At 56.3% G+C, this 17,904-nt stretch overlaps 1 protein-coding gene across 1 annotated transcript; it reads right to left on the bottom strand.

Annotated features, from left to right (window-relative positions):
• Positions 1 to 2,540: 2,540 nt before the first annotated feature.
• CBX4 (chromobox 4) lies at positions 2,541 to 14,677 on the bottom strand. Its single transcript, XM_054083474.1, has 5 exons — positions 14,419 to 14,677; positions 14,279 to 14,322; positions 13,402 to 13,467; positions 12,336 to 12,402; positions 2,541 to 11,797 (listed from the first exon to the last, which is right to left on the bottom strand). The coding sequence occupies exons 1-5, from the start codon at positions 14,485 to 14,487 to the stop codon at positions 10,475 to 10,477; spliced, it is 1,569 nt and encodes a 522-aa protein (XP_053939449.1). The 5' UTR covers positions 14,488 to 14,677; the 3' UTR covers positions 2,541 to 10,474.
• Positions 14,678 to 17,904: the final 3,227 nt, after the last annotated feature.

Below are 17,904 nucleotides of genomic sequence, written 5' to 3'. Positions count from 1 at the left end.
ATCTTAGAGCGATGCCATGCCAAGCAGTCCCAGTTTTTGCCCTCCCACCTGGATTTTTTTTTTTTTTTCCTGACGCGGTGAAAATGGCACCGCATTCCAGCTCCAGCTCCTGCCGGTGCGGACTGCAGCCGCTGGATCCTCTTGTGTCTTCGCTTACGAGATGAAAGCTCGGCTGAGCTCCTGAATTTCATCCCTGTGCAGAGGTTTACGAGCTGATCAAAATGTCCTTAACCTTTCCTTCGAGATCCGGAGCGGCCCCACTGCCCCCAGCGCCCGGGGCTCCCTCCCGCACTCCCGCATCCCTCCGCCTCTTCGCCGACTCCTCTCCAATATTTCAGGATCTCTTTTGAGCTACCGGAGACCGAGAGCGGGCTCACCAGTGCCACACACCGAGGCAGTACCGCCTGTTCTGCCGTGATTTTCTCCTTCAAACACGGGGAATCCTCCCTGTTGGAGCTGCTCTCCCTGTCCCTGTCCCTGTCCCTGTCCCCCCAGGCGACGGGCACGGTGGCACGGAAGGACAGGGAGAGCGGCTGGAAGAGGTGGCCCTTGCCCCGGGGGGCTGCATTTGAGCTCCCCCCAGGCAGGCTGCTCCCCAAAGAGGGTTGGATGCTGGTGCAGAGCCATCCCGCACTGCTGGTAGTGGGGAGCAGCTCCCGGCCGGGACCCCCCCGCCCCGCCCGGGTAGGCTCGGCCTTGGCTGCTCCAGCCTTTCTCCAGGTGGGAACCCTTTGGGAGCGCCCCCCTCACTGGTGGGGTTACATCCCGGAGGATGACTGAGCCCAGCACTAAACGGCTGCCGGGCGGCTTCTCCGCAAGATGATCGCATCCTTTTGTGTTTCAGCATCTCCCAGGATGCAGTCCCAGACCCTCCCATACGGATTTCCCGGCTCTTGGAAAGCCAGCTAGCACGGAGCTGTGCCAAGCACCTCTGCTGAACGCTCTCACCAGCCCACGTCTTCGAGGTGCTGTTATTTACGGCCTCCAGGTGCCATCTCTCACTTCCAAGCGCATGAGATGTTGCACCATGCAGCGAAGTTTCAGTTCACGGGGAACGGAGGTGGGCAAGGCAGAAATAAAACTCCCTTTTCAGGGAAAGGAAAAATAGAGTTAAGCCTGTTAGTCCGAAACAAGAGAAGACAACGCCACGGCCAAGACTTATTTGTCACATACGCAGGCGAGAGATGGAAGGAATTCCTGTGATAATGCTCGTCTCTGCTCAGCCGTTGCTGACGAACCACAAATTGCTGCTTGCAGCACAAGCTATGGAAATGCGATACATTAGATTAGATGTCTTCTTGTTGGGTCTCCCTGCACTGCGTTTGCTTGGAGTTATTTCTGAGTCCTGAGTTAAAGCAGAGCATCAAACGCTGTGAAAGTGGGTCTGCTTGAGGCGGCAGAGCCAGAAAAATGAAAACCACCAGGAAAGCAGAGACCAGAGAGGAAGTTAAGAATTTTTCGAAGCACAGAGGGACACCCAGAGAGGGTTTTTCCCACCTCGGGTTAAAAATGGCTCAGGGTCAGGTTGAGCCCTTAAACTCAAGATAAGACATCATTCCACCTGACCAGCCAGGGAGAGTCAGGGCACCTCTCGTGTCTGACCATCACGTCGTCTTCCCTGTAAAGCCACAATGAATCTCCCTGGTTTATCTATCGCTGGTGACTCCCTGTGCTGGAAGGACACAGGCGGGGTAAGGACAGTAGCACGGCTGGACCCAGCGCACGCAGAGGGCAGTGGCTGTAAAATACATTTCTGATGCTAAAATGACTGCCTGGCTTGCACCGCACTGCAAATGGATGGGTACATTCAGGGACAACGGCTCATCCTTCATTTTTCAAGCCATGTGGAATTACTAACATATGTGAAAATTAACGTTTACTAGCATATGTGAAAATTACCATTTATTTTGTGCTTCGAGATGCTGATACCGAACAAACCTCCCCTCTCCAATGTTTGCATTTGGTATTTAAAAGAACCTGAAGCTCTTTTTTTTTTTAACTAAAATATAAATGATTTCTTTCCTCCAGTCCCTGCCACTGTGAGCTCTGAGCATCTTCACGAACGGTGTCTGGTGAAGCGCATTCTCCTCTGCGACATCAGCGGTGGGAACGGGCGTCCAGTCCTCGGGAAGCAGGAGATGGAGAGATACCAGTGCAGAGAAACCCAGTGCCAAGGGGGAGAGGGGAAAGAACCACCAACCCCCCATCTTTTCCACTCCTGATGTCCAAGCTCGCACAAAGGGTGTTTTGAAGCTCTCCTCGCCGCTCCCCCCCCCCATCCCCGGCACCGGGAGCATCCCGAGGGCATTCCTGGTAGCGCTGCCTGCCACTGCCCGCCCGCCCCCACCGCACAAGTTCTCCCGGTGCAGTTTTGCCTTCCCCTTTCCCAGCATGCCTTTTTTTTTCTTTTTTTTTGGGGGGGGGGAGTGGGAGGGGTGGGTTAACCCTTTGCCGCATGGCAGAGCCCACGCCTGCAACCGAGCGTGGCCATTTTAGCCCACAAGCTCACTCCCTTCCTTGCTGATGGCAGGTCCCCTCCTTGCCCTGCTGGTTCTTCCTCTCCTCTAGCTCCAGGATCAATTCCTCACTCTCTAAAGCAGCCGGGGACAGATCCTGCCTCGAGGTTGGTGTGGCAATGCCCATGCGGTCACTTGGCACCTCCAAGCATCCCCACGGCCAGGCTTGTTAAAAGTAAAATTGTTTAATTAAACTATTAGGGTATACAAATTCAACAAAGTGTGAGAAAGGAAACTCTTCTTTACAAAAATACAGTATATGTAACCTTGCTGTGCCGCTCAAGATAAGATAACTTCTGCAATTTGTGTACTTTGCTTGCCTTATATGGAGAGTGTACTTTGCTTATTGTTACTCAAGATAAAATAGCTTCCTAGCGGAATGGCAAGGTGTGCACGGAAGATATGCAATGAATGCACGGAAGATGGACTATATAAAAGGACTGCATATACATTGGAGGGTGTGGCAGCAGTGGAGCGGAGACTCCCCTGTCACCCAGCGCTGCTTTTGCTCGCTTTCCACTTGCTTGATTATTAATAAAAAGGACTGATTGAAATTATTCGGCGTCCAACATTTATTACAGGCTGGACCAGTCAGGTCCCACCTGGCCAGCCCCGAGGTGATGCTCTCTCCCTGCACTTGCCCGACCACCGCCGGCACTAGCCGGGAGGGAAATGTTGAGTCTGAATTTCCACCCTGGCCCCTGCTCCCAGAACAGCGTGTGGTTGGCAATGTTCCATATTTAGCTTCAGCCCAGAGGTAACTTTTGAAAATTGAGTCATCTTGGTTGTCCTTTTCTTGTGCTTCACAAACAAAAGGCACACAGTCCCCATGCTGGGTGTCAGAGAGAGGGGAACAAGGCAAACACGAGTGACCCCAGGCCCTTCTCTGAACAAATCCACAGCTGAGGGCAGGTTGATCCCTCTGGAAGATCTGGGCTGTAGCTCATCCCACGGCTGTTACCGAACACCACCATTCTTTGTGTTGTACATCCCAGGCTCATCCCTTCTGCAGATGTTGATGAAACTCAGTGGCTTCCCAGGAGATTGGGAGATGTGTCTTTATGTTGGCACAAGGAGAATTTCCGCTTGGCACAGTTTTTACATCCAACACTAAAAACACATTTGTTAAAACCTCCGTCAGGTCAGACCCTACAGTCAGGCTACTGGTTAATGCATTTTATAATAATATTTAAGTCTTTTAAACTTATTTTCTATATTTGTAAGGCTTCTCTGTGCTGGCTGCTACAGCACAGCAGCAATACGACCTAAAGGTTTAGGTTATTTCCTTTCTCAGCTCTACGCGAGCACTTCTGACTGAAGCGCACTTACACCAGAAAAGCTGTATCCACACTCAGACCATGGCAATGTGCAACCCCCCTGGAAAACGGGAGTGTGGCTGTAACTCCCTTCCTAGTACCTCCCTGGGACAGAGAGCCAGAAACACCAGCAGAGCTGTGCCTCAGCAACTTAGAATCATGGAACGATTTGGGTTGCAAGGGAGCTCAAACCCCATCCAGTTCCACGCCCTGCCATGGGAAGGGACATCTCCCACTGGATCAGGTAGCTCAAAGCCCAATCCAACCTGGCCTGGAACACCTTCACGGAAGGGACAGCCACGACTCCTCCTCGGGGCAACTTGGGCCAGGGCCTTCCCACCCTCATGGTGAAGAATTTCTTCCTAATGCCTTATCTCAATCTCTTGTCCTTCAGCTTACAGCAGCCCTCCTGGTCCTGTGCCTGCACCCCCTGATAACGAACCCCTCCCCAGCTTTCCTATAGCCCCTTTCAATACTAGAAGCTGCTCTAAGCTCTCCCTGGAGCTTTCTCTTCTCTAGACTTGGCTGGGTCAACATCTGTCCTCCCAACTGGTGCCAGTACCATCCCTCACAAAAGGATCCTGGTGTATGACAGCGATCCTGGAGGGTTTGGAAGTTGGCAATGAAGATTCCTTCTCTCCTCACCCCTAACGCCTACTGTCAGCAGGGTGGTCCAGGGATGGCACACAGCCTGGCGTGCTGAAGCCACAACTCCTGGGATTCAGGGTGCTTCCTACCAGGCTGCACTGCATTGCACGGCGTGTTTTATATGCCTGCTTGTCCGATAAAAATAAATCTTCATGTTTGCAGTTTGCTCTAAACTACATCACGGTGTCAGCTGAACTGACGGCTCCCTCTGAGATACGACTTCAGGAGGTGCCAGCAAATTGCTCCCGGGTGAGCCTGGGATCTCACCCTACCACAGGAAGCACTGTCAGGTCCCAGCCTGCGAAAAGGAGACCCTGGCCACGTTCAGCCCCCGCCCCAAACTTTCATCATTACAGAGCCTCTTGTTTGCCTCCTGTTTGCACCCAAATGTCCGTCATGCAGTAACCCCCCTTCAGCACCCATGAGACTTCATGCACCAGCACAGACCCGGGGATGGATATCAGCAGCTCTACCACCACTACCTTCTCTCCTCCCTGTCCCCCCTTGCAGCCTGCACAGTGCCCAGCCGCAGCGACCACAGCTCCTCTCCCATGTCATCCAGCCCTGTCCCCATCCCCTGTCTGTCCCTGCAGCGATCAGGGGGTCCCTTCCTGGGAGTGCTGGTTCCTCCCTGGCCCAGGAGCTGAGACCTCATCTTCTCCATCCAACACTTGCTCACACAATCATTCTTCCTCTCCACACTGATGCTGGGCTGGGCTGCTGAGCCACGGTCGGGTCAGATATTGCTGGTGGCAGTCACCTTGTGAATGAGTGAGCTGCTTTGTTTTGCTTTTAATGGGATTCTTCTAAGCCCAGGGTGCAGGTAGGAGCTTTTCCATGTGCAGGGGACCCTTGGGAGATGCTTGCTAAGGCTCTGGGAGTGCTGGGAGATGTTCTGGGCTGTGCCCGGCACTGTGGAGCCTTTTTCCTCTTCTGGTACAAAAGTAAACAGAGCAGTGTCCTTGCAGTCGCCTCCTCCCGACACAGATCTTGTATGAATCTGGGCTGAATCCAAATGATCTTATCTGCAGAGAAGGCTGAGGATTTCCTACCGCCAGACATTTTTTGACTGTTCAAACCAGAGGCGGCCCCACGGGATGGGGGAGGCAAGGGGGCTCAGGGATGGGGCAGAACCAGGAGAAAGCCCCTCGCTGTTCCCCTTACCCAGCTCCAATTCAGCAGGAGGGGGTGCACCTTGGCTGCACCCTCTTGCAGCCACTCTCCCAGACAGAGGGACACCAGTCCAGTGGAAATCCAGCAAAACACCTCCACAGCAAGCCTCTGCCACTGGACCAGTCCTGTTGGACACAAGTTTAATCAAAACGGTTTATAGCAGCCAACACGTGCATCACCGAGCTGTACGGCCCCACCGTGCTCAAGGGGACCAGCCTGGAAAAATGTATCCTGAACAGTGTGCTTTCTCCCCCCCACAACGTGACCATGAATGCTTTATCTTGTTGCAGGCTTCTCCAATGGGGTAGAGATGCTGAGGCCACCACATTCAGCAAGGTCATACAGTCGGTGACTGACATCGCATAGTGAAATGATAGAGAATGGGAAAAATAAACTAAAAACCCTACAAAATGCCTGCAATGACTGCCTGGAGGAGCTGCCCCCACCCACGTCAGAGCAAAAGCACAGAGCACCCCAGCAGCCTAGGAAATCCTCCAGTTTCCATCACATACCGCAGCTCACACCTCCTACCTCTGCTCCAGAAAGGAGCTCCTCTCACATTCCCAGTCTAGATCTGGAAGTCTTCCAACCCTCAGGAGGCTGTTTCTCATTCTGATTAAAAGACATCAGCTCCATATCATGTGTTCACGTCTTCCTCCTTAGCAGCATCCTCATTCCAGAGATGCAACCTCTTCTACCAAGCCCCAGGGCTCGTGCTGCCAGCTGCCCCGTGGCCATTGCCTGGGGACGGTGTTTCTGTCACCTCCTGTGGAGCCTGTTCCAACCACACCAGCGCCTGCTGAAATCACATAGGGCCACAGCAATCACTGGAGACGGAGCTCAGTGAGGGAGAGCTGGTGGCTGGACCAGTGCAGACAGGCTCATGGTGGGGGAAACCTGAAAGCAGCTTTACGGTGCAAATTTGAGATCCCTCCTTTCAGCACAGCCCTGTGTAGATGGATGCATCAGACCCTTTCAGAAGAGCTAAACTACTAACACAAATTCTCCTTTTAAATCAGCAAATGTTTGTCTGGAATATATCCAAACCAAGCAGAGGTTAACGCATTCCTGGGAAATACATTACACGCAGCGCACAGCAGTCTTCCTAATGGAGCGTGGTGACGCTCCGTCTTGTCCCGGATCACTTCGATAACCATTGGAAGTCATAGTGGACTCTACATTAATTTGTTCAGCAACAGGCATTTAGGTTTGATGCACTTAATAGGGAATGAGAGGGTAATGAATAAGTAATTCATACCCTAAACACTTAATCCCTCCCAGCCAATTGGCACAAAGCAAGGGGAGGGTGTATCTTTTAAACCAGTAACTACTTATCACACCTTTCACTGCACAGGAAGCTGCTGGAGTTGTGATAAACATGATCAAACTATTAAACTAAGAAATATCTGGCTATGTGGTTTCCGGGAAACGTTGCCTCAAAGGAACCACAGCTACTGCCAGCAGAGACAATATTTTAGGTGCTTCCATGGCTCATGGAGCGGCGGTGGGCGTAGGGAAAGGAAGCTCAGAAAGCACACACACAGAGGAACATTGTTTCCTTAAAAATGGGCAACACAATGCAATCCATTTTTTAAGATGTTAATGAGCTAAGCTAACTGTAAACCTGCAAACAGTTATTGATTGCCAAGAGTCTCCCACACCTACAGACCCAAGAAGGAAGCTGCCGGCCCGGCTCACAACAGCAGCAGCGATGCTCAGGCTTCAGCCAGGAGCCCACGTTTAAAAGACACATCCTACTATCTGTGAGAAACCCCGCTGGTTTCATCTACCCTTGCCTGGGTTAAAGAAGTTCTCCTGTGGCAGAGCCTCTGCCCCAGAGCGAGCTGCCTGCCCAGCCCCGCTCCTCGGCTGGCTCCTGCGCTGTCTGTCGGAGCGGCACTTCCCCTTTCATAAATCACATTTCGCATTCTGAGCATGCGCCTCCTCTTCCTTGCCATTTTTGTTTTCAGATAACCATTAGCTTAATTAATCAAGGGAAATGCATCATTTCTGATTGTCTGCTCTGCCAGCTAAGGCTGGGATGGGCAGGGAAATGCTTCCCACTAAAGCAACCTCTGCATGGACCGGGGTTCACCTGCCCCCGACACCCAGTCCCCAGCACCCTTGGCCACTGCTGCCTCTGCCATTCACCTGCACAGCCCCAGTAACATGTTGAGTTGGTTACAACTCTTTCAATATTCAACACAGCTAACAGGCAAAACGTGGATTTTAATCACTTTTAATTCACCTATTTCCACTTGCTCTCCGCGCACATACAATCACATTTTGGGGTCCCCTTGCAGGCAGGTAATAATCACAGGCACTAAACATATTGCACTAAACATATTGCACGAGTTCTCCTTGACTTTGGAGCATCAACTGAAAGAAGAAATGAACCCAGCTGTCAGAATCGACCTCATTCACACCAAGAAGTTTGACCAAACAGCTGGGTTGGAGGCATCTTTCTGCTGTGAGCTCCCAGTAGCCATTCCCACCGCGGCATGAGCATGCTGAGTAGCAGACTTGAGCTACACCAGACCAAAACCAACGTCTGCAACAACGGCGTCCGCAGTCGAGATTGTTCCACTTGGATACAAGCCTCCACAGCTGTCCCAGTGGAGCTAATGGCATCCACACACTGAATGGTTGTTTTTCCTCTGATTTAACCCAAGCTGCCTCAGAAAAGCGCTGTGGCTCTGGCACGGGAACATCTATAGGCAAGACCTGGGCTGACACCGCTGACAGAGTTGTTCTCACTGTGAACAAGCCCCAGCAGATGACACCTGGCTGGATGCTACCCACCTTTCTGCAGATGCCACATAATCCTCAGAATTTACAAAAGAACAGTGGCCACGCTGACTTTTGAATTTATTTCAATAAAATGAAGCCTGGGGAGATGAGGTGGGCCAACAAGTGGGACACCGTGCGCTCTCGCGTGCAGCAGGGGCAGCTCATCCATCCCTTCAGGCAGCTCCATTATGGCTGCAGGGTCCAGCTTACCCAAACCAACTGATTTGGCTTCTCACAAGCTTGAGGTTCTTGTCCACACACATTAATGTACCATCAACCATAATATTGCAACTAAAAACCTTTTCTGGAAGAGAAATGAACTTCAAGAAAAGCCCAAGATGGGATGGCAACTGAGTCAGCGTGGCAAGCAGAAGATTCAGAGGGCAGTTCCTGTGCGAGCACTCAACTCTGCTTGGGAATGTTATAGGGAGTCCCTCCGGGAGCGGGGACAGAGCACAGTGTCTCAAGCTGCCTGCAGATGGGCTCCACGGGCACGCTGCTATGCTGCCACGTTTGGTGTGAGCCATTTTGTAAAGAATTAGCCCTGCACTGTTATTTTCGGTGGACTCCAGCAATTATTAATCTAGTTCAGAGATGTCTACAGGCTTTTTTTTTTTTTTTTTTGTGGAATCTGGACTATGCTGCTTTCTGGAAAAGTTCTTGTCTAGTCATGATGTTCCCCAGCACCAGGGATTATGCTGCTGGGGTGGCGGCACCAGGCTCAGACCTAGCAATCCCCCATCCACTGCCGCCACCTTCCCAGCCTGTGCTCCCAGAAGCCTTCCAGATCTCACACAGCCCATTTTGCTTTGGAGAAGCCCAGCGCTGCCTCAGCACTATGGGGAGAGGGAAACATCGAACCACCGGCTCCTATGACCTTGTTGCCCACTTGGGCAGCACGGGAGAAAACGGGATGCCCTTACACACTGCGGGCAACACGCTCTCATCTGTAATTTGGGGGAAAACTCAGAACTGTGTTCAATACACTGCACCTCAGAGCTGATTTTAACCTGCAAGCACCTGCTCCAGAGCACCCCAGCCTGCCCGCACAGGGACACCTTCTGCACCATCCATATGCGGTAACAAATGCACTCCAAATCCTGATATAGTTTTTGTAAAGGTTTATAGTCCTTTGCCATGATTGCATGATACATTTCTTCCCCCGTGACACAGCCCTCGGACCAGGAAGCGCTGCTGGCAGCTCGCGCTCCACCTCCCAGCAGCTGGGCTTTGCAATCCGATCTACACTAGCTGCGGAACATCAAATGCACTTTCAACATCTCCATTTAATATTTACATTCAAGCAATTAATAATTGGAAGCTTATAGTTTAGACATTTCTAATAGCAGCAATTTCTATATAGCTTGTTTAGCTTTAGATAACGATTTTTTTTTTTTTTTTTTGCACATAGAAACACCACATGTGTACAGTATCAAAAAATATATACCAGGGATGGTCCTGCAGGTCATAAGGAGGGCAAGGGGACGAGACTAACAAAAGCTGAATGGTTAAAAAGGAGAACAGAAAATATTCATTTGATATAGTTTATAAGGTGATCTAGGGACTCCATAAATCTAGGCTTTATATTTCATTATATAAATACCTACAAATAAATATATTAGCGTGGCCCAAGAGCGACCAGCTTTCAGCTCAAACAATACATTTCAAGAACACCACGTACAAACGGGAGCAAGAATCACTCGACAAGTTAGCACTGTTAAAATATAATACTATAACTCTGAGTAACTGGCGGGCCCCGTTCTCGCCTGTCCCGGCACCTACAGGTCCCGGGGCAGCCCCTGGCTGCAAAGCAGGAGCAGCGGCAAGGACACCCTGCGTGGCAGGGATGGCCACCATGCCTGGTCCTGCCCCGGCATCCCCTCGGCGGAGACGGCAGGCTCGGCCGCTGTGGCACGGGCAGGGGGCACATAGGCTCCAGGGAAGGGGCACCAGTACCTTAGGGGGAGGCTGTGGGGCTGGTGACCCCAGGACGGGCAGGCAGCTCCCATGGGGAGCAGCTGCTATCCCACCTCACACCGTCACGTACTCCTTGAAGGTCACGGTCAGGCAGTTTGCGGTCACGTCTGTGATAATTATATTCCCAAAGAAGGGCTTGAATTCCTGCAGGGATTCGGCCTCCTCCTCCTCCTCCTCTGCAGCCTCCTGGGGCTGTGGAGGCTCCTCGACCGGTTTCTCGGTTGGCACTGGTGGCACCTCCGGCTTCACCTCCGCCAGGGCCAGCTCGCCCTCCGCCCGCGGTTTCACACAGCGCAAATCTATGGGTTCATCCAGGTCCGAATCCAGCAGGATGACCTCCGGCTGGGTTGGGGTGGGCGGCTCTGGCCGCTCAGGGGCCGGGGGGCTGAGGCAGGTGGGGGCACTGATGCTCCGGGAGGTCAAGCGCTTCTTGCCTGGCTCCCGCTCCACGTGCGGCTCCGAAAGGCAGCGCTTCCGTGAGCTGGGGTTGGAGAGGTTCAGTCCCATGGAGGAAGGGCTGTGCTCACAGATGGGACTCAGGGACCAGGGCACGAGGTCTGGCTTGGTGGTGAGTTGCAGGGGCTGCTCGGCCGGAGGGAGGGGCAGCTCCTTGGCCAGGGGAGTCTTTCGAGAACTTTCCTCAAGCTCCGTGGGAGGCTGCCGGCCCTCGCCCTCTGCTTTGCTCAGGGAGTTGCTGCCCACCCCCGGCTTCCTCCAAGCCTCCAGCTTCTCCTCCCCACCCTTTTTAGGAGTCCTCTCCTCTGCAGCCCGCTTCCGGGGTGGCTCCCCGGACTTGATCTTCACGGCCTGCATCCCATTCTCCATGTACTTGCTCATGACGATCACAATGCGCCCGTTCTTGTTTTTGTTCTTGACGATCTTCATCTTGCCCCCAAGGCCATTGCTGGTCACCCTGTCCCTTGGCGGAGGCCCGGTACCGCTGGACAGGTTCTTCTCAGCCCCATTCTTGCTCTCTGCAGCGAGGTTCTTGACCGGGCTCAGCAGGTTTTTGGCTGGGCCATGAGCCCACTTGTCCGGGTGGGTGACCAAGGTGCTCTTGTTACTGTCCAAGCAGGTCTGGCTCTGTGGCTCCTTGCTGCTGGGCTGGTAATGGGGCTCGTACATCTTGGGGTCCGGCTGGTAGTGGTGGTGCTTCTTGCTGTTCAGCTGGTAGTAATACTTCCCTTTGCTGTGGGACTGGTGCTTCATGCCGCTCTCCTTGCCGTTGGGCTGGTACTGGTGGTGCTTCTTGCTGTTGAGTTCATACTGGTGCTGCTGGCTCTTGCCGGAGGAGCTGAGATCCAGCTTCGGCCTGTTGTCCACGGCAGGGTCCTGCAGCCCCGTGAGGATGTTCGAGCGGCGGGCGAAGGAGGGAAGCTGCAAGACAAAGCCAAGGGTTGCGGTCAGCTGGGACTGGAGAAGGAGGTGCTGGTGCTCTGGCAGGTACCAAAGGCTCCGGTGAAACCCCCGCCTCTCCAGAAGCTCTTGTTACGGGACACTGCATCACGGGGCGCCGTGTTCTCGAGCAGGCGGCCCCAACCCACTCCAACTTACAGGCTGGGCATTGCTCCAGATTAATGAAGCAATGAAAAGAAGAAAAGCACCCTTCAATCAGCTGTCTGGGAATGGGGGCCAAGCAGGACTGCTGCTGCCGAGCTTGCGAGCAGCCTGCTAATGCCACCCGGACACGGGCGCAGTGGGTCTGCCCTGCAGCCCGGAGAGAAAGGGGGGCTGGGACCGCCTGATGAGCTCAGCGCTGGGGCTTGGGGGTCCCCGGGGCATTGTGAAGCGCTCGGGCTGCATGCACAGCTCCTCAGCATGATGAAACTCGCTGAAAGCAGCTCCCTGGGGACAAGGCTGTGCTGCACACAAGCTGCCCAGAAGGTGCCAGGCTGGGCTCTAACCATGCATTTACCTGCACGACCAGCGGCTTTGGCTTGGGCCCCCGCTTGCGGTATCCCATCAGCTGCTCCTGTCGCTCCCTGTAGGAACAGAGTCACGGTGAGGCCCGAGCAATGGCACGTGGACCCCCAGCATGCACCCCTCCCTGCACCCCATGCATGGGAGCTCCTGCAAGGCCAATGACCACATGCGGGTCCAGTGTGCGAGTGAGGCTCAAGCAGCGGCACGAAGACCCTCAGCGTGCACCCCTCCCTGTGCCCCATACATAGCAGCTCCTGCAGTGCCAATGAGCGTATGGGGGTGCAGCGAGCTGGTGCAAGCCAGCGAGGCCCCAGCACCTGCATGCAGACCCGTGGCATGCACCCCTTCCCGCAGCCCACGCATGGAAGCTCCCGTGGTGCCAATGAATGTAGATGGGTGCAGCAAGCTGGTGGGAGGGGAGAGGAGCTGGGGCCTCGCAGGTGCAGAGCTGCAGGCTCAGGGTCCCGCAAGAGGTGACCGGATGGGAGCATGGCCAGCCTGCTGAGGCAGGAGGTGCCTGGCAAGGCAACTTCCCGGCTCCCGCCTCCCCTTGCTGCAGCGAGCAGCTGAAGTTTACAGTTTGTGCCAAAATGCTACAGGAAACAAATGCATGGAAAGCAGGAAAAAAAAAAAAAAAAGGCAGGGAAAAAAAAAAAAAAAAGGAGAAAAAAAGAGAAAAAAGCAGGGGAAAAAAAAAAGAAAGAAGCATTAAAAAAAAAAAAAAGAAAAAAGCCCGTCCAAGCGCAGCAGCAGCAGCAGCGCCGCCTCCTCCACTCGCAGGCATCGAATCCTCGGGCAGGCAGGAGCGCAAGGCGCGGCGTGGGGGGAGCGCAGCGCGGGGGGGACCTTGAACCGGAGGCGTCGCCCGTTGGCCCCGCACCGCCCGCCCCGTCGGGGCCGCGCCCCCGAGCGCGGGGCCCGCGCCGTCCCGCTCCCGCCCCTGCCGCGGCCCCCGGCTCCGTGACGCATCTGCAATTACCGAAACGGGCGCGGGGGTCCCCGCCGCTGCCTCCCCTCCCTCCTTCCCCATCATCATCATCATCATCCCAACCCCTCACCTGTTCTGGAAGGCGATGAGCAGCCGGGGGTCCAAGATGTTCTCCTCCGGCTCCCACGTGTTATATCTTGCGAGAAGGGAGCAGGAGAGCGGCCGTCAGCCGCGGGGAAGGGGCCGGGGGTCCCGGGGCAGGGGGTCCCCGCAGCACCGGACCCGCCTGGGAACGGAAGGGATTGGGGGGGTGGGGGGGGGCTCGGGTCCCCGGGGAGGGGGGGGATGGGCAAAAGGAGGGGGGGGGGGCACGGGGACGGAACTGTTTATTTAGCGCAGTTATTATTCCGGAGGAATTCTAGGCATGTCATGATGAAATTTTCCAAATCCCCTTTCCCGGACCCAGGAAAACGGCGGCGGCGCCGAGGAAGGACCGGGCTGCCGAGCGCGGAGGGGGACCCCCCGCTCCCCGTGCCCCCCAGCAGCCTCCCCCCCCAGCAGTGTCATGCGAACCCCAAATTCTCCGCATCCCGCAGCGGCCGGTGCCTCCGCGGGCGGCTCTCGGGGCGGTGCGGGTTATTTTTTTTGCGGTCATTCCCTCCTTTTCCCCTTTCTCCCCCCGCTCGCCCCCCCCCCTTCCCGCGTCCCCGTCCCCCCCCCACCCCCCCCCATCCCTCCCTCCCCGCTCGGTTCTGCAATATGGAGCCCGGCTCCCGAGGAGGGAAAGGGGGAAGGAGCCATTTTCTGGTGCACATCAGCCGCCGCCTGCCCGCCTCCCGCCTCCACCGGAGCCCCGAGGCTGCTCCTCGCATCCCTCCCTCCCGCTTTACCCGGTGCCCCTTTTCCCGGCGAGGGAGAACCCCGACATCGAGCCGCCCCCCCACCACCACCTCCCCCCATCCCTTTGCCCCATCCCGGTCCCCGTTCCCGCTCGGTTCGTTACTCACTTAGGCGACCACCCCCTCCATTTCACCAGGTATTCGACTCTGCCCTGCGAAGCACGGGATGCAAAGACACGGTGTCAGCTCGAACCCACCGCCCCGGTGCCCCCCCCGCCCCCGCCCCGGTACCCCCCCGCCCTCCTCACCTTTCGGATCCGCTTCTTCTCGATGCTTTCCACCGCGAAGACGTGCTCTCCCACCGCCGGCAGCTCCATGCTGCAGCCGGGAAGGACCGGCCCCGGGAGGGGACGGAGGGGAAAGGGAAGGGGGGGTCCGCGGCTGCCCTTGCAACCGAGCTGCAGCTCCGGCAGCTCCCGCTCGCCCGACCCGACAGACACTGAGCCCCGGCCGCCGCGGCACCGCAACCCGTGCAAATCCCGGAGCGAGACGTCAGGGAGGCGGCGCCTCCCGAGCCCCGGCTGCCCGTCAACGCCGGGGCCGGGGGATTGGCGCAGCCCTGCCGGGGAGCGAGGCGGGGAGGGGGCGGGCGGGGGCCGGGCAGCGGCTGGGGGGGGTGGCTGGGGGGGGGTGGGGGGGTGGCTACGGGGGAGGGGTACGGGCAGCCCGGTCCTCGCCCCACGCGTGACTCAGCACGGTCCCCACGGCGGGCACGGGAGGTGCGCGATCCGCGCGGCCCCGGGATGGGGACCGCCCGCAGGATGCTTCGCTGGGGTCCCGGGGTGCGTGGGTGGGGGGGGTCTCACCTATCCTCCCCACGGGCCGTGCCCCCCATCTCCTCCCGTGGGACCCGGTGGCCCCTGGCACAGCACGAAGGAGCCCGAGCCCTGCTCGGGGGTCCATGTTCTCAGCGGTGGAGACCCCCCCCCCGCCCCGGTTACCGGGCGCGGGGCAGGTGGAAGCGAGGCTTCCTCGCCCGGTGCCGGGAGCTGCAAACGGCGGCGTGCAGGGCGGCCGCGGAGAGCCCGGGGCCGGCGGCTCCTGCTTCTCGTTGGAGTGGAACAGGCTGGGACCCACGCGTGTCCGCGGGGACCCCCGGCCCCTCCCCGTTCTGCTCCGGGGAGCGTAGCGGTGCCGGAACGAAAACCGACCTTCCCACGGGCAGGTGGAGCGGGTCCGGCCGGGTACCTTCCCGGTGTCAGTAGGGCACCTTCCCGGTGCGGAGCCCCGGCCCTGGGGACCGGCGGCTCCGCGCCTTCCCCCCCCTGCATCCCGGCCACGGCACAACGCCGGGCGCGGACACGCGTAGGGCTGATCCCGGGAAGGCGGGCGGGGGGGGGGGGTCTCGTCTCCCGGGGGAGGCTGGGCTTGGTCCTCGAGGGGGCTGTGCCGTATCTCGGGGGTCTCGGCTCCCGGGAACGTCTGGTCTCGGTCCCCGCGGGGGTCGTGCCGTGCCCCGGGGGTCTCGGTTTTCGGGAGTGGCTGATCTCGGTCCCTGCGGGGGTCGTGCTGTGCCCCGGGGGTCTCCGCTCCCCGGAACGGCCGAGCTCGGTCCTCCCGGAGGCTGTTCCATGTCCCCCGAGCCGCCGCCGTGGAACGGGGCATCCCCGTCCCGGTGCGGGACCGGAACCACCGCGACCGGTGCTCCGCGGGGGTGGGGGGTACACGGGGGTCCCGGTGCCACCGCGCCCGCTCCGCAACCTCCGCCACCAGACGGGGCGGCCGCTTCCCACCGCCCTCTCCCCGTGCCCGTGGGGGTCCCCGCAACTTTCTCCGGGATCCGGTAGCGGCGGGGCTGAGCGCGGGCGGCACCGGGGCGGCTTCTCTGCCGGGGGTTCCCCGAGGATGCTCCCATTCCCCGATGATGCCCCCCGCCCCCCCCGGGCCGGTCCCATCGCAGCTCTCCCAGTCGCCGTCCCCGAGCATCCCGAGCCGTCGGGGTCCCTCGCCGGTCCCGGGGGCACCGGGGAGGCTTCGCTGAATGTCACCGCGCCGGGGACCATAACAAAGCCGCAGCCGCCGCGATCGCAGAGCCGAGCCAATAAAAAGCAAACTGATATTACAATTTTGATTTCCCTGGAGGGCCGAAGGGGCTTAATGTAAGAATTATTATCCGTTGTGAACGGCAGCCGAAAGAGAGCACAGACAGGAAGATTTAAATATATATATTTTTTTAACTTAGCGCTTTTCCTAAGAAACATCCATCCGTTGCGATTTACGCCGGCGGAGTTTGTTAACCCTCCCCTTTGACATTTCAAGCTTCTCCTGTTGCCAGAGGAGACAAACCGAGCGCAAACCGCTAATACCGGCAATAAAACCGAATGCGCAGGGAGGAGTGCGATTTGGTGCAATTTTACCCTCGATTTGGGGAGGCTCGGCTTTTCCCAGGACACAGCCGGGAAGAGGCGATAAGGAGGGCAGGGACTGGCTGGCTGCATACATATGCACAGAAATGTATATGTATTTAATCGTGTGACCAGACATCCTTGGCATCTCCGTAGAAACTGCAACTGGAGGGGTACGAGAGGCCATTGATGAAATAGAATCTTTAAAAAAATAAGTGAAAACAACACTGAAACCCACTATTAAAAGCATTTTAATCATTGTGTGTCTCCTGCAGCTCAGCACCAGCTCCCGTCCTGTAGATTTCTGCAGGATATTCATCCGCTGTTACTGGGCTGATTGCACATGATTCGCAGTAATGATTGTAATGGTGGTGATTTTCTGTCTTTCTCCTTGCTCAGATAGCAGCAGTTCTTGAACTGATACATCTTCCCCTTTGTCACTTTGAAAGAGGACACCTTATTTGAACCACATAAAATATCTGAAATAAGGAAAGCAGGAATCGTTTCCAACTGCTGCCTCTTCTTGACTGGTTGGGGCATATTGCAGGGAAGAAAAGAAAAAGGGTTTCAAACCAAAAGAAACAAGAACCAACCGCTGCCTTTTAAAGCTGAGATAGCAGTTATTTAACACCACCCATTTTTGTTTATGATTTGCCTGTTTATAAGGCAGGTATGAGGTGTAGATACACATTCTGTGGGGATTCGTCCCTCGCTGCACACTTGTGCAAAATTTCAGATTTCTCTTTATCTGCCGAGCATCGTCAGTCGGTACCCGGCTCCTTTCAGCAGGAGGACTCAGTCACCGGTGGAGGGATGAGGAGCAGGCAGAGCGAGCGCAGGGGCTCTGGCCACCCCTCTGTGCACATGCAGCTCAGCGAGGGCCTGATCCTGAGCAGGAGCTGCCAGGGTGCATCTCTAAGACAAAACCTCTAGCAGGCAGAGACAGATAGGCTTCCTGAAGGTGCTAGGAAGCATACCAAGGCAATTTCCCCTCAAATCCTTGCTGGCTGTGTTCCCTTCTACTACCTGGAGCTGATGTCTGTCTAGGCTTATTCTTTTCATCATTATTTACAAAGTTCTCGCCCTGCAGACAGAGCCAGCTTTGTGGCAGTGCCTTGCTTGGGCTGGGTTCTGCCTCTCCAAAACACAAGAGGCTTCACTTCCCCTCTCCTCTTACACCGGTAGCTCCTGCAGACCTGCTGTGTGTTTGCTATCAAGCAGCACTGATTAAGCACGCCATCATTTCTGATGTTGCTCGTTAGTCCGTATCGTTATTAGCAATTCAAACCAGCAATTCTTTTTTTTGAGCTGTAATCCTCCGGTTTCCCCACGAAAACTCCAAGGCTGCAGTTTGGGCCCTCAGCTCTTCCTCCCCTCTGCCTTGGCAGG

This window comes from Cuculus canorus, chromosome 18, assembly GCF_017976375.1.
Source record: "Cuculus canorus isolate bCucCan1 chromosome 18, bCucCan1.pri, whole genome shotgun sequence".
NCBI classification, from domain to species: Eukaryota; Metazoa; Chordata; class Aves; order Cuculiformes; family Cuculidae; genus Cuculus; species Cuculus canorus.
This window is presented reverse-complemented; position numbering and strand designations above follow the sequence as displayed.

Coding starts and splice junctions, on each gene's coding strand:
- CBX4 (XM_054083474.1), bottom strand. CDS start 14,487: ATGGAGCTGCCGGCGGTGGGAGAGCACGTCTTCGCGGTGGAAAGCATC. Junction 13,468..14,278: donor TGGAGGGGGTGGTCGCCTAA/GTGAGTAACGAA, acceptor CCTTCTCGCAAG/ATATAACACGTGGGAGCCGG. Junction 12,403..13,401: donor CTCATCGCCTTCCAGAACAG/GTGAGGGGTTGG, acceptor CTGTTCCTACAG/GGAGCGACAGGAGCAGCTGA.